Raw genomic sequence first — 16,342 nt, 5'->3', positions numbered from 1 at the left:
TCTTTATAACTATTCCAAACCCTCAGCGCTGTTTCCACCATGATGTCAGCGCATGCATGCGCACCGCTGCAGCTCACTCTGCGGCGGTGTGACGTCAGCAACGGTCATATGATGAGGAACCGCGCGGAGTGACCGCCTCTCTGAGCGGGACTCCGGGATCCAGTCCGGGCGGAGGCAGAGCAGCCGGATCGCTTCGAGGCGAAGGAGGAGGAGGAGGAGGAAGGGGAGGAAGACCTACCGCTCCTAAAACCGGACACACACACGCACACACAACACACACACACGGTAAGTTTCTGATCGACTTTAAGATCTCCCACTGTTTTATCCCGTTACTTTACTCAAGAGTTAAAGTTTGAAGTCTGAAAGTTTAGACTGAGCAGAAACAGAACCAGAACCAGAACCTCACACGCCTTATGGATGATTTCCTTTCACATGCTCCCTGTTGCCAAAATGTCCACCAGCAAGAAAAAATAATGCGAAAAAAGTCTTAAATTTATATTTTTCCACCAGTGGAACTACTTTAACATGTCAGTTTGAAGGCTTTATGATCTTGTTATTACAGAGATCCTTTGTTTGCTCTTAGCCCACAAATTTTACATCAGTTTAAGAGATCAGACTGACTGTTTTCCAAGTTATTAATCTGATGTTCTGAGTGTAGATAGAACAGTTAATGCTACATAGATCAGAATGTGCTGTAATTTCTCTTAATCTGATCATTTATAGTTTGCAAATGTTTTTTTATGCTATCTTTTGAGTTTATTAACAATAAAGTAAAGTTTATTCTCTGTCAGAGAATGTTTGGATGAAGTTGTTCCAGGAGAAAAAGAGAAAACTGAACTGGTTAAAATTGTAATGTCCAAGTCAGACGCAAAAGAAAGAAAAACTGGTGTCGTTCAACTTTATTTATGAGAAAGGAAACTCGGATGACTTCATGATCAAATGCGCAATCGATACACTGAAAGCATCTCAAAGTTGGCACTTCAGTTCAAAAGTATTTTATTTAATCAAAAAAAAAAATAACTAAATAAACAAATGAAATGACACCAATCTTTTCCCTTCCAGCTTCACATCGCATGATTTTAATCCTTTTATATGTCGTTTGTTGCCTAATATGAACACAGATGGGTTTTGAGAAGCTCAGCAACACAAAACAAATGAAATAACAAAAATAACGTTAAGCCAGGCAACAAAACCTCAGTTTACAATCACCTGTTTCTTCTTATCATTGCTTGGTTTTTCAGATCATAATTATTATTTTCATCTGGGGAGAACTTAACAGTCTAACGATGGATGTAAAATCAAGCCTAAAGAAAACGTTTTCCAGGTTTACATTAAATTCCAAGGGAGCAAATAACCATTTTACCTCAAACCTGTAGGTGAAGCTACATTTTAAATCTGTGTGTGATTTTTTTTTTTTTTTTGGTGTTACTTTCACTAAACTAACTAAAAAAGTGATCTTTTTTACCTTCATCAAAGTTTTTATCTTTTGCTTCTATTCTACATAGCTAATATACTTCACTTCCTGGAATGTATGCTTCACTTCTTGTCCAGTTTTCAGTGATTTTAGAGTTTTTATTTCTCGGGTATTTAGCTCATTTTCTTTGAGGCGTGTTTTTTCTGTCAGCTTTCATGACCTTTATTATGCCCTCAGATGGACGATTCATCGCCTTTATGTCTCTTTCCACTCAGTTCAGCTGCAAATGCAAAACGTATTCACACTCCATTTTATCACTTTAAAACCTCAAAGTCTATTGTGTTTCATTGATAAACACAAAGTAGTTTATAATTGTAAGGAGGGATTAAAAATACAAAACAAGAAAATGAGGTGTGCTGTTTTTTTCTAGCCCCTTTTACTCTGATATCTCTAAATAAAATCATAAGTAATTAGTGGCCAAGTGGAGTAAACAGCCTCAAAAAAGGCCGTGTACTGAAAGAACAACATAGTCAAAACGGTCCCACAAAATTTATATGCTTTGCATATAAATTCATCCTAATTTAACTTAATTCCACTTATATAATCTTAACATAAATATCTGTCATTTACTTAATTTATCTTATCATAATTCAACTTAGCTTATCTTAACTTATATATTCTTAAGGTGCTTTATCTAATGTTAGATAAGTTCTAACTTATCATAATTTAACTTATCTAATCTTAACATGCATATCTTTTATTGACTTAATTTATCTTATCCTAATTCAATTGATCTAATTATAGATAAATTATACATAACATATGTTAATTTATCATAATTTAAGTCAAATTGTCTTAAATATACATAACATATATTATCTTATCTTATGCTAATTTAACTTAGCTTAACTTGACAAACCCTAACTAATTTTAACATACATAAGTTTACTTATCTAATTGTAATTTAACTTAGCATACGTTATTGTCTGATCTTAACATGCATAACATGCCTTACCTTAATTTATCTTAACTTAATTTTAATAAGTTATTATTTTTCTAAACATACCTTATTGAATCTTAACGTACATATATTATCTTATATTAACTTAACTTATATCTTATTTTATCTTAAGTTATATAAATTTGGCAATGTGTCTTGTGTATTTTAGGATTTTCTCTAACTAGTTTCCAAGGAGAAATTTATCTTAATGAAGTTTTTCCACTTGATCTTCCTCCCTTAAGCTGCTTTTAGGTCTTCCTTTAGGCGTGAATTGTGCAGAATGAGGCTCTTGAGACGATGCAATATTGTTTGCAGCACAACGCCTCCTCTGTTCGAGTGTTTCTGCCTCATAGTGGCGCGTTTGTGGACAAACATACTCCCGAAGCGTTATCCCATGAAGTGGGTGACGACACCCGTCGCAGTCGTCATGCAGCCGGTTCATCTGCAGCTGTACAATAGTTGTCCTGTCATTAGCGCACACAGAAGGGGGCTGTTTTTATTGCGCTGTAATATCATCCTCTCAGTGCACATTCATTCTGCCGGGTGCAGCTGGAGAGGAGCGCCCAGCATGTCTGCCTCTGTGCACACCGGGGCTCTGTTTTGTAAACAGCTTGCTTCGCTGTACCAGCCTGATGCATCAGTTTTCAAACCGCTCTCCCATACAATGCCAGCCTCCGTCTGACATGCGATGTTATTCCAGCAGGTTAGGCAGCGGCGGGATGGAGTCTCACAGACTCAGCGGCTCCACGGAGGTCCAGATGCAGAGAGGCTACGTGCTGCAGCACCGCCCGGCAGCAGCCGACAGCCAGGAGAACCTGTTTGGAGTGAGAGTGCAGGTTCAGGGATTCAAAGGCCAGCCTTACGTGGTTCTGAACAGTTCTGGTCAGGAGATCCACAAGGACGTGTCTGTCATTACCCACCAGGCGGGTTACCACCCCGGGGTGGTGAGAAGGTCTGCGGATGAGACGCAGCGGAGGCCAAACTCTTCTTCTGGGTTTAATTATCAGAGTCAGTCTGAGATCCTGAGGCTGTATGACCCAGAAAATAACCAAAGCATCTCCAGCTCCCGACACACATCGCTTTCTGCTGAGCGTCCCAAACCCAGGATCCCACTGCCTGCCGAAGGCCCTGCAGACGACCCGGCGGATCTCTACCACGACCTCACATCCTCCTCAGAGGGACACAGCGCTCCGCTGTCCCCAAACGCAGTGGACACCGACTCCATCATGTCTGTCGGCAGATTAATAAGCCAGTTCAACAGCAGCCTGCAGAGGGGACGAGGTCCGAGAAACAGGCTGGACAAAGAGGCGTGTCGACGCTCCCGCAGCGTCGACAGCAGCCGCACCTCCAGCTCCTCTTCCTCGTCGCCTTCAGCCAGCAGAGCGTCTTCCCTTAAGGGCAGCAGAGGAGAAACCCCAGCTGGGGTTTATCCCCCTGGATCAGCCAGGGCGCGCCTCCTCGGCGGAGAATCCGCTCGGACAAACAGAGTCGAGGAGAACAAGCCGAGCAAGGGACAGCAAGGGAGAGAGACGGCAGTGCTGTCCAAACCGCCGGACAAAAGAGACACACAGGTAAAGAGGTTGTCAGGGAGCTACGTAGTTTCTTAGAAGTCAGTATTTATTGGGTGTATGTTCCCTAACCAGGTTACTCCTGATCTTCTGAAAGGACAGCAAGAGCTCTCAGCAGATCCGCCTGAAGAAGCAACAGAGCAAATACTCTTTACATGTCTGAAGAATGGGTGAGTGCAGCACAGGTCCACGCTCTCACAACAGATCAGAGGGTGATTTGCTTTAAAAATGTGTGCAAAATGGAAATTATAGGGCTCGATTTAATTTATCATATTATTAATTGATTGTTGCAGCAAGAAGAAACCTCAATTCTTTATTTCAATTGAAGAAATGTTCTGGAACGACACAAGGACATGCAGCTTTGAGACACAAACTCTGAGGAGGATAAAATACCCCAAAATTTTACTCAAGAAAGAATACTTCAATATGTTTTTACTCAAGTAAATGTAGAAAGTACCCATCCAAGAAATCACTCAAATAAGAGTAAAACAGTATTTAGCTAAGAAGTCTACTCAAGTACTGAGTAATGAATCAAATTAGCAATCATTTAATATTTAAAAAGTACAAGTAGAGATACTTCATAATAAAATTACTCAAGTAAAAGTAAAAAGTACAGTGTAGTAAAAATACTTAAGTTAATATAACGGAGTAAATATAACAAGTTACTTCCTATTCTGCACAAACCAGAAGCAGCAAAACGTACAGAGCTTCGCAAATGTATTCATAGCTCTTTAACTTTTTACATTTTGCAATTATTCACTTCTTTGTGTTGCACCATTATATTAAATTCCAGTAAAATATATTAAAGCTTGAAAGATGTAAAACAAAAGCTTTAGTTTTTATTATTACTTGAGCAAGGTGCAGAACCGCGCCTCTAAAGTACACTAACAACAAGGTAAATGTTTCTGTTTTAAGGGTGCTGGAAAAAACAAAGAGCTGTTCTGGATTATTTCTTGTGAACTTGTGCAAGATTTCTGTTGTCAAACTGGTTAAGCTTCTGTTTGCCCAAGTTTAGCTCATAAATCGAGGTTTTGTACATAGCAACTAACAACTGAGACCCCAAACTTCATGTAAAAATTTATACATTCTAGTAAAAATAAAGCTTTTATGTGAAGAGGGCTGGAGTCACTAAAAAAAACGATTAATTTTGAGAATTAAATAAGATTATTTCATTGACCCAAATAATCTTTTGTATCAGAAATTAATTATTTGATCTTTTTGTCTATTAAATATTTATGTAAGTGGCATAAACGGTATAAATAAGTGTTTTTTTACACCTCTGTTCTTCCTCAGACTTAATTTGTAGACACCAATTTGTTACAAGAAACACCAAACCCTTTATGCCACAACTCAATATCAGAGTTCAAAAATATTAATACTGATCTACAGATTAATAATTTTGCTTGTAAAGAAATTAAATTCCCCCCCCCCCAATGGAAATGTGTTTTGGAAACTTTTCCACCATCGTTTAGTGATGATGACTTAGTGGTTTCACAGCTATGTTCCTGCAGGAATCTGGCTGCTGTTCCAGCTGTGTGAACTCAAACTCCCAGTAGTCAGGAATGCAAAGCATGACCACGGCTTCACTGATAAAATAACTTCTTCTTCTGGAAAATATTAAACATCCACCAGTTCCTGCTTCGTACCAGGGAAGAAAAACACATTCAAGCAGAACTCCTGCTCTCCTCTGGAAGCTGGCAGCGAATTTGAAACTTTATCTTTTCAAACAAAAAGTTCCTGCAACTGCAGAGTTTCAGGACTGTGCGTCCTGTTTTTCCAGGACCGCAGATGATGACCCCACAACCCAAAGAAAAGTCAAACTGCTGCTCGACAACATCAGCGAACTCAAGTCCAAGGCTGCGGAGAGTGTGGAAGAGGAGGAGGAGGCGAGAGTGAGATGTTTACCAACATGGGGCTGCAGGATTTATGGCGGCGACGTTGTGTTAATTTGATTTTTGTTTCTCTGCAGGCCTCTGCAGCAGGAATAAAAATGCTGCAGGAGAAACAGGCAGCTCTGGAGAAAGAAGTTGCACATCTCAAGCAAAAACTTGGCATTGAGATTAAGGTGCAGATCAATCCATCACGTTTCTGTGTTTCTGTAGTTATGTTGTCTTCAGTGCTTTTTTTATTGAATTTACAGAATGAAATGACTTTAGCCAAAGCTTTTGAGAAAGCGAGGACGGAGAAGAAGAAACTTCAAGAAGAGTTGAACAAAAGTCAGACGGAGCTTCGCAAACTGAGAGAGAAGCTGACGGAAATCGAGGCAGAGCTTCAGACCACCAAGCAGGAGTAAGGATCCAACAAAGTTTAAAGCTTTTGTTTGCTTTTAAATTATTTATTCAAACTTATCTTATAATGTAGTTTCTTATATAGCAACGTCCACCTGGTCATTAAGCCTGTATTAATACTTTGGGACATTTAAATAGACAGTTTGAACTGTGAAAAAAAAAAAAAAATTTCCTAAAATGCCAACATTTTATTGACTTTTTCTACATTTTGTCACATTATTGAGTTTTTATGTGACAGGAAAACAGAAATTACTTTATAATTGTAAAGTGGAAGTAGTGAGAGGTTTTTATCAATGTAAATCTGAATAATGTGATATGTTGATACATTTTTTATGGTTTGTTTTTGAATTTTTAATTTTTAGATGTTTGTTCAGAGCGTACAGGGCAGCCATCTTTCTTTTGTTACAGTTTCTACTTATTTGGATTTTGAATTCATAACAACTCTACAATAGGATGCTAAGAACAGGCTAAGAATTTTTATTTAATTTTATTTTTATATGAAATTAAATTCATATTATTACAGAAATTCAGTTATGACAGAAGAATAAAGTGCAAATTTTATAAAAATTGTAAAGCAGTACTTAGTATTTTATTTAACACAGAATCAAATTATTATAAATAGCAGGATTTTAAAACACTCATGAAAGTAACTAATTCAAAGTAAAAATTTCAAGAACTGAGCTGGTCAGATTCTGATAAGACTTATTTTTTTTCTTCCAATATTCAGACAAAAAAAAATGTCATAGCCATCGTACAACTGGCAGAAGGATCATTAAAAATCAAAGCCACTTTTCGTAAACATTGTGTACAATTTATGTTTAGAAAATAAAGTAACCAAATAATAAAATAAATTGATGAAAATCAAAAATTGCATGCAACAAAATCAGGATCTCGATTTGACATTAATGAGAGAAACAACCAGGTAATTTTGGAGGAACAAAAACAAACAAGAACAAAGCAAAGATCTGACACATGCAATCTACTGAAGTTTGTGAAAACGTGGAAAAGTTCAAAAGGTGCAGCACACTGTATGAAAGTAAAACCCTTCCTCTGTGTTTGTCGATTCTTTAGACTGACTCAGATGAAGACAGAAAGAGAAAGAGCTAAAGCGGAGATGAAAGACCTCCAGCAACAACTCTCCGAGATGCACGACGAGTTGGACCGCGCCAAGAAGACCGACGCGATAAATACGGAGAAAGAGATTCTTCTTCAGGTGAGCTGCTGGACCACATGAGCTAGGAACTGGTTTCCCCACTGACCTCTGACCTCTTTTTTAATGACGGGTGTGTGTCAGGACTTGGCGCAGCTGCGCATGGACTTTCAGGAGATGCTGCAGGTGAAAGAGGAGCAGGAGGAGGTGCTGCAGCACCGGGAGACGGAGCTGAGTGCCCTGAAGGGGGCGCTCAAAGAGGAGGTGGAGACTCATGATAAATACGTCGCTGCTCTGAAAGAAGAATATGAACTGGAGCTCGAGAAGCTGCTGGTTGACTTGCAGCAAGCAAAGGAGGTGAGAGAAACTTTCTCTAAGGTACAACTGTAATGTACGGAGGCCCCTAAGGGACATGGGAAATTTTTCTTTTCTTTTCATTACTTAATTTTTGTTCCTGAAATATTACAACTTTATTCTTGAGATATTATGACTTTTTTGTGTATTATTTATATTTTATTTTCATAAAATTATGATTTTATTCTTGTAATATTATAACTTTATTCTTGTATAATTCAGACTTATTTTCATATGACTTTCTCCAAAAATAGTATGACTTTATTCTCAAAATGTTACAACTTTATCCTCATAACATTTGGACTTTATTCTTCTTGTAGAATGATTTCATTATTGAAATATTATGACTATTTTTGTATTAGTTAGACTTTATTTTCATGCAACTCTGTCCTTATAATATTATATTATTCTCAAAATATATATTATTACATAATATATATATTATATATATTATTATAATATGAGATATATATTATTACATAGACTGTATTTTTGTATGATCTTCTTGCAAAATATTATGACACTCTTCTCATACAAATGTATGAGATGTTTATTTTCTTAAAATTATGACTTTATAGTCATAATTTCATTTTATAGTATATTTTTTCTTAGTATGGTCCTAATACTCTGACGTATGCTATGGGGGTTCCATAATAATTAGATTTATTTTAGCTTTATTTTTTATTTTGCCTTCCAGAGCAACGCCTACTTGGGTCAGGAAGTGGCTCATGTGGAGGAGGAGAAAGGTGCAGCTAAGGTGCAGCTGAAGGAACTGATCCAGGAGAGAGACAACCTGAAAGGAAAAGTCCGAGAGCTGAGCAACAAGGTGGAGCAGCTGAATCAGGCCGTCCAGGAGTTTAAAACCACGGAGAGGATGATGGAGCAGAGAACGAAGCAGCTGGAGGTGAGAAGATGAGAAACCAGAAACAGGTGTTTCTAGATTATCTTAATCTCACTTCCTGTTTCCCCTCCTCCCTCAGAGGGAAAAGAACCAGGTGGAGGAAATGCTGGAGGATGTGAGGAGGAGCGAGGAAGAGCTGTGTCAGTCCAACCAGTCTCTGCTTTCCCGCTTGGAAGATGTGCAGGTAATAACTGACTTAGAAAGCGATTAATTGCTAAGTGGAAGACTCTCAAAAAAAGGTAATTTGCTGACAGAACAACATACTCAGAGCAGCAATTAAGCCAAAATTGTGAAAAAAAAGAAATATCCTCAGATAAAAAATAAAAACTATTTTAACTTCACCTGGTTCAAACAAATCTCTTGTTTGCATCTTTTTCTATTATTTCTTTAATCGGTTAATCCAAAAATTAGTGAACAGATTAGCCCTAAACTGGGTTGATATTAGGTGGAAAAGAAATGGTTGTCTCTCAGTTAGAAGTATTTTTATCTCATTTAAAAAAGGAATTGAATCATTTTTGCATCTTTTAATGTGTTTTTAAACAATGACCAATATGCTTTTCAATCAATTAGCCATCAAATAACTGATAGATTAATCGATAACTAAAATAATTAATAGACGCGAGTCGAGTCACAACTTCAGATATTAATGTGTTGGATAACTACATAAAAACCCCAACAAATGCAATATTGACAAGCTGAAGCGATCTGACAGTAAATATGATAATCAGTGAAATCTAGATTTCAAATTGTGATCCGTGAACTCTCATCTGTTCCTGCTTCAGAGTAAGCTAACCAAGTTAAACCATGAGCACAAGGATTTAAAGGAAAAGCTCAAAGAAGAGAGGAAGCAAGTTGAAGAGCTGTGGAAAATCAAAGCAGAGCTGGAAGACGAGAGGAGGATGCAGGACAGGGGGATGGAGCAACTGCAGAGGAAGGTGAGAGGGACGAAGTTCTCTGCTTTTGGAAATATGGGAACAGAAATACGCATGAAGTCACATGGGGTCAGCAGATCATTTATGTGCTCACGAAAGTCCAAATATCTTTAAATTGAGGTGAGTGGTGTGCTTATCTGGCTGCTTAGATGAACACCATCATTGAGGAGTGCGAGGCGTCCACAGATGTGCTTCAGCACCAGGTCGACGAGGCCAGAGAGAGGAGTCAGAGGGAGCTGACCGAGCTGCGCAGACAGCTGCAGGAAAAGGGAGCAGAGCTGGAGAAATCCAGACAGGCAGCCAAAAAACTGCAGGAAGAGGTGTGGCAAGCATTGTGCAGCATTCAGGAATATGTCTTAGTCAGCAGGATGATGAGTCAAAGGCAGGGCGGAGAGATTAAACTTATCTTGTTTCAGGTTTTTGATGAGAAAAAATGACTCAGTTTGAGTTTATCTTGTCTGATCCCACCCAAAAAGAAATTAAAAGTTTGATTGTTTTTCCTTTGGCTGCTGGTCTGCTCTCCGGCCAGCTGCTTCCTCTGGAGGAGGATCTGCGGAGGTGTCACAGGGAGCAGCAGGAGGCCCAGCTGAGAGGCCGGCAGCTGGAGCAGCGGGTGGAGGAGCTGGAGCAGAAGAATGCAGCCGTGTTGGAGGACCGGGAGCGCCAGGCTAAACTCATGGAGGTAGAATTTTCACAAATGAAGAGCAGCAATAGCACAGACACAGATAAAGCATTACAGTGTCATAATCTGTTTGTCAAGTTACTTGGTAATAGTAATTAGTTACTTTACTGATCACTTAATGTAGTTACAACTTTGTCTACGTTCACACTGCAGCCTGAAGCGACCCATTTCCGATTTATTTATTTTTCTTGCCTTAATGGCGTCTTTTATTCGATCTTTTTATTACATTTTGAAAGCACAGATCAGATTTCTTTTTCAAATGCGGGTCAGGCGACTTGAATTTGTAGCTCTAAATCTGATCTTTTCGAACGTGACCTGAGTGTGACGTCACTGACACCCGACAAACGTCACTATTCTGCGCCCTGATACGAGCAAGCGACAAGAAAAACAACAACCATGGCGGACGATAATGAGGATTAAATTGTTAATGTGCTGCTTTAAAAATGTAAGATATGCTCCGCCATTAGCATCCATGTTTACTTCCGCAAACACTGAGCACTTCTTCTTCTACTACTTTTTCTTTTTTTTTTTATTGAAACACTACTGCGCCCTCTACTGCCCATGCGGGACACTTTCGGGTCATTTGCAGGTTATGAAGTTCTTATTTATGTGCTTTGATTTGTGTCTGTTTTAGTATACCTTATTGTTCATTTCCAAATGTTTTTCCACTCCAGCCTCCTCACCAACAGCCTTGGTAAACATTGGCAGCAACTCAGCACCGTTTGTTCTGCTGGTGACAAAACATAACATTTGAGTGTTGACGCTGCCTATCAGCTCAGGAGCCTGGTGTTTACAGTGAAAAGTCATCAGACCTGTCCGGGCGTTTTTAGGGATCCTCCTACCTCCTCATCCCTGCCTTCACCGCTCAAACACTCCCTGCAAAAGGAAAAAAAGACAAGAAATTAAGAAAACTAACTTACAAGTGACTTTTCATCAAGATAGAGGAGCTTTTTTTATTTACAACAATACTATTTTCCTATATTATAAGTTAAATAATCTGCTGGGGGAACTGGAACTTTTCATCAATATTAAGGAATTAGTTGCTTAAAACAAGCTTTTTTATCTTGCTGAAAAGTTATTTGTAAGTTAGTTTTGTTTTAATTCAAGGATACTAAAATATTTGCTAGATAAAACCATCCATGATTGACATTGAAGTGGGAAATTTCTGTTTCGTTCCAAAGTGACATTCGAGTACAGTTTTATTTTACAGTTTCATTTTTAACTATCTGCAGTTTATCCAGATTTTGACCAAACAACAAAAACTAGTTACTCATCATAACTAGAACATGAGGAAATTCTAGATATGTGGGACTCATTTTCTCCTTTCCAGAGATAGAAATTTTATTTGATTTTATTTTATGCATTTGTTGTACCTTAAATTGTACCGATGTTTCTGCTCACTCAGTCTCTGCTTTCTCTAATATGATTCCTAATTTTTGAAGGATTTGCTGAATAAAAAGCACTTTGTGCTGTTTCTTTTTCTCTCAGGACCGAACCAGGCGGCTGGAGGAAGATCTTAACGATGAGCGCAGCGGTTCAGATCGCCTGATGGAGCGATTAGACAAAACTAAAGAACAGGCAGGTTTACGTTTTCAGCATTTTCTCTTTGGTAACGTATATAAATGTCCTTATTTTATCTTTTAGGCGTCACTATATGCTGCCTGTCTGCAGTACAAGGTCCCAGCTCCACATCTGTTTTCATTATAAACAGATGCAGTTCTCAGATTTCCCCTCTAAAACAATGGGAACAGGCGATTCGTGTGACCGGCGTGGCTGTTTTCTCTAAGCTGGGTTTCAGGGCATTGTGACGCAATTTATGATGTTTTTGCAAAAGATTCACATCTTCAGCCTGCCTGTAAAGTGGGCCATGATGTTTCTGGAGCTAAATGCTGCAAACTAATTAACACACAAGTCTATTTTGGGGTGGAGCGTAAAAACCAACCCAAAAAAACAAAAAAAACAACAGCTAACCACTGTGAGAAGCTATTCACACTCCCTTCAGTGGGCCTCTGGATGTTATTAGTGATGAGTTTGATGTTCCTCCTGGAACCAGACCAGATTTACTCTCCAGTGTCTCCTGTCTTGTAATAACAAATGACTGCGTTTTCTATCAGTATTGAAGTTAAATGCAAACAAGGCACAGTTTCATATTACATATCATGGCTGGAAATAATAATTACTGTTGTCCTTTATAACTGCAAGCCGGCTTGTTTTCATTTTGATCTATTCTGTCGGGACTTTCTGTAACAGAGGAACATAAAAGTGTCTATTTTAACTTGGAACATTGCTGGTAGAACATAGCTTGATTTAAAAATAATTATACTTCTTTATAGAGCTTAATGAGTTGGTAGGGAAACAGTAAATCTTACAAGCTGAAATTGTGATTAAGAGACTGATTATAAAATATTTTTTTCTGCACAAAGACACAAAAGTGCAGTGAAAAACTGTTTGCCCTTTTGCAGACTTGTGGTCTTTCGGAAGACCACATTTTCCTGCAGGATCTTCTGACAGAGAGCAGAACGCAGGACGCTGCGTATGAAAACTAAAAATGATGTCTCTTCTGTTTGTTTGTGGCAGATGGATCAGATGAGGAATGAACTGCTGCAGGAACGAGCTGCCAGGCAGGACGTGGAGTGTGACAAGATGAGCCTGGAGAGACAGGTCAATGGAGTCGTCACACTGCAACACTCATCAGAGTTACCGTGCAGCAAGACCTAAACCAGTGGTGTCCAAATTATTTTCCCTGAGGGAGACAACGTTGGCAAATTTGAACTACTTTTTTACATTAAAAATGAAAAAAATAGTTTCTTTTGATTTTTTAAATTTTTATTTAGCCAACAATCATACTTTTTTATAACTGTATATCACTATATCCATAACATTAGGAAATAAACAATTTCCATTTTTGATGTAATAAGTTATTTTATATTTTAACATTTTTACCATTCTTGACTTATAAAATCACTTCAAGGACCCACAAATGGCTCCTCGGACTCATTTTGGACACTCCTGATCTAAACTATGCTTTATAAAAAAGTAAAGTTTACATTCATTACATGATGTATCCACAATCTGGTAATTGTTAAGTTCTGGTAATATTAAGTTCTTAATATTGTTGTGTTAAAGCATTGTGTATTGTAAAAGTCTACAATACAGTCATTTAGTTTCAGAGAAAATGTCTATTTACAAATTGAAATTCAAGGCTTAAATCTTTTATGAATGAAAAGAAAAACTATGACAGTCATGGAGAGACAAATGCATGAAATCATAGCAGGTTCTGAGCTTCAAGTTCTCTGGTTGATTCCTGTTTTCAGAATAAAGACCTGAAGAGCAGGCTCAGTCATCTGGAAGGATCCCAGAAAACAAACCAGGATTCACTTGTCTCCAAACTTAACAGCCGAATCCAAGAGCTGGAGGAGAGGCTGCAAGGAGAGGAGAGGTCAGAACATCCTGCACAAATATTACAAAACTTTTATCATTCTTCTTGCATGTACGCTAATTATGAGTTTATCAGTCTGGTTTTTGTGGAAAATAACTCTGTAAGACACAACGCTCCAGAAAAAGAACCTGTAGCCATTTTGGGACATTAAAAACTCAAACTTTGGCACATTTTACTGGAAAGTAGCTCATAAGTAGGCGGGAAATGACACATGACCTTCCTTTTTATTTTATGAAGATATGAAGAGTGTCACTGCACAAACACAATTTTTTACATAGTTTCTATTGCAAATATCTTAGCATACTTAAACAAGACTAAACTAAATTATAAGTAATTGTTCAGCCAGATAAAGCAGCTTATTTTAAGTCAATTACTCCTTAATAATTCTTTAAAAGTTCCACTGGCAGAGACGTTTTTCCCATGTGAAAAATAAAACAATCTGCCAGTGAAACCAAGAACTTTTTCAAAGACTCAGTCGGTCCCACCAACCTAACTCCGCGTATCGTTTATCGTTTATCTTGAACAGTTTCTTGTCATGATGAGAATATTGTGTTAACGCTGACTTGATCAATTTTATCAAGACAGCTTTTTTTGTTGTTGTTTTCTGGCTTTTTTTGTATCAATAACTATCAGTGAATAAGATTAAATAAAGTCTCTTTCCGCAGTCTAGTGAGATAAATCACACTTATTTAAGTAAGAGGCATCATGAAGAATCCTATTTCAAATAGGAATGTTTTTCAAAAGCAGTATTTGTACTTGTGGCTCTGAAAGAAGAACAGCTTCAAGAAGAACTAATATTGCTTTTTATCGTCATAGTAAAAGAAAATGCCACTATAAAACTTTAAGACTGTCGGCTAATCCTTGTCAAGGGCGAAAGCCTTTCCTGCATCTTCCAGAATGCTGTGGTTCTGGAAAAGAGTTCAATGAAATGATTGAATGTTCTATCACACGTGTTATCTACTGATCCTGCTCTATCGCAATTTAATTTTATTGATTTATTGTCCAGCTTGTCCTGCTTCAATATCGTGCTGAAAAGTTACTTGTAATTTAGTTTTGTCTTATTTCAAGTGCAATAAGATATTCACATGAGAAACTACCAGAAATACTTGGTAATAATTTGTGTTTTTGCTGCAACAGTCTTCAGATTTTTATTTGTGAAAATAAAAAAATAAGATGTATTATGTATTGTTTTTATTCCAAAGCTGAAGGGACATTAATACTTTTGCACGGTTCTGTGCCTGCTGGTCTGTTAAGCCCTTGGATCATTTTCTCTGCTGTCCTGTCAGTATCTCTCATCAGCTAAGGGTTTGGTCACACATGGCTGCAGCAGCAATGTGATCTTTTCACAGGGAAAACAACAACCTGCAACAGGTGAACCGCAAACTGGAGCGCAAAGTGAAGGAGATGAAAATACAGGCGGACGAGGAGCACATCAACCTGCAGAGCCAGATGGACCAGGTAGGAAAGCCCAGGCCTTTAAGGGAGCGATCGGGAAGGAAATGGCTGCCACTTGGCGTACTGAGAATGTTAGTTGGTTAAACTTGGCAGCTGACTCAGCGGCTGAAGACGGCGAAGAGGCAGATGGATGAGGCGGAGGAGGAGATTGAGCGTTTGGAGCACAGTAAAAAGAAGCTGCAGAGGGAAGTGGACGAGCAGATGGAGGCCAACGAGCAGCTTCACGGCCAGCTGAATACTCTGCGCAACGAGATGAGGTGACGCTGCTGCTTTCAGATGTCTGAAATAATCTCTTAACTCTCCTAATTTCACCTTTTGGTGTCATTTACTAGGCGTAAGAAGAAGTCTCCTCCCTTCATGAAGCTTGTGGAGGAAGATCTGAACGACACGGATGATTTTGGTTCTGATTGATGGATCTATGATTAAAAAAAGTTCTGGACTTTATAAAGAAGTATTGTTCTTACTGTGAATATACAGTACAGTTAACAACTCAGGTGTGAATTATCATTTTCTAACTACTAATGACGCTTTGTCAGTGCTGACCTCTTGTGGTAACATTTATAACAGCATTTACTAACTATTTGATTTATTCTTTGTTTTCTATTCATATATCACTGTGAGTTAAGATGGCGTCAATCTAATCTGAAGCAGATAAATACCCAGATGGGGGGAAAAAAACTCTTTTTTTAACATTGAGCCTTGTGTATGTACCTTTGGAAAGGGCAAACTAAAATAAATCTGAATGTTTTACGTTTGTGCAGGTGTTTTGTCTTTGACCAAACACAAATTATATTTATTGATTGCTTTCTTTTTAGTTAGTTAGTTAGTTAGTTAGTTAGTTAGTTAGTTAGTTAGTTAGTTAGTTAGTTAGTTAGTTAGTTAGTTAGTTAGTTAGTTAGTTAGTTAGTTAGTTAGTTAGTTAGAATCAAAACCTTTCCTTGCACACAAAAGAAAACGCAATAACCTTAATGAAGAAAAGAGAAAAAGAAACAATACAAAGTAACACAAAAATAGTTTTAAAAGACATAATATGGAGTTCTGGTAGTGCCAAAAAATATATAGAATTTGATGGTTTTATTTTATTTCATTTTATTTTTTGAAAAATGTGACTAGATTTGCTGTCATTTTTCTTTTTTTTTTTTAACAGATTAATTTTTTT

The 16,342-nt window shown here is 37.9% G+C and overlaps 1 protein-coding gene across 3 annotated transcripts; it reads left to right on the top strand.

The window, feature by feature from the left end:
• Window positions 1-144: 144 nt before the first annotated feature.
• LOC129359283 (cingulin-like protein 1) lies at window positions 145-15,937 on the top strand. 3 transcript variants are annotated; one of them, XM_055028829.1, is made up of 19 exons: window positions 145-285; window positions 3,118-3,985; window positions 4,058-4,152; window positions 5,763-5,874; window positions 5,952-6,047; window positions 6,123-6,271; window positions 7,342-7,483; window positions 7,565-7,777; window positions 8,472-8,678; window positions 8,755-8,859; window positions 9,458-9,610; window positions 9,757-9,927; window positions 10,137-10,289; window positions 11,778-11,867; window positions 12,867-12,950; window positions 13,604-13,728; window positions 15,078-15,186; window positions 15,277-15,440; window positions 15,516-15,937. In XM_055028829.1, the coding sequence occupies exons 2-19, from the start codon at window positions 3,134-3,136 to the stop codon at window positions 15,592-15,594; spliced, it is 3,099 nt and encodes a 1,032-aa protein (XP_054884804.1). In that variant the 5' UTR covers window positions 145-285; window positions 3,118-3,133; the 3' UTR covers window positions 15,595-15,937. The 3 variants fall into 3 exon arrangements, with proteins under 3 accessions (XP_054884804.1, XP_054884813.1, XP_054884795.1); XM_055028838.1 differs by having other exon boundaries at window positions 3,115-3,985; window positions 4,085-4,152; XM_055028820.1 differs by having other exon boundaries at window positions 3,115-3,985.
• Window positions 15,938-16,342: the final 405 nt, after the last annotated feature.

Source organism: Poeciliopsis prolifica, unplaced genomic scaffold (assembly GCF_027474105.1).
Source record: "Poeciliopsis prolifica strain line A6 unplaced genomic scaffold, Auburn_PproV2 SCAFFOLD001, whole genome shotgun sequence".
Classification (NCBI taxonomy): domain Eukaryota; kingdom Metazoa; phylum Chordata; class Actinopteri; order Cyprinodontiformes; family Poeciliidae; genus Poeciliopsis; species Poeciliopsis prolifica.
Note: the sequence above shows the minus strand (reverse complement) of the source record. Positions and strands in the feature narration are given on the sequence as shown.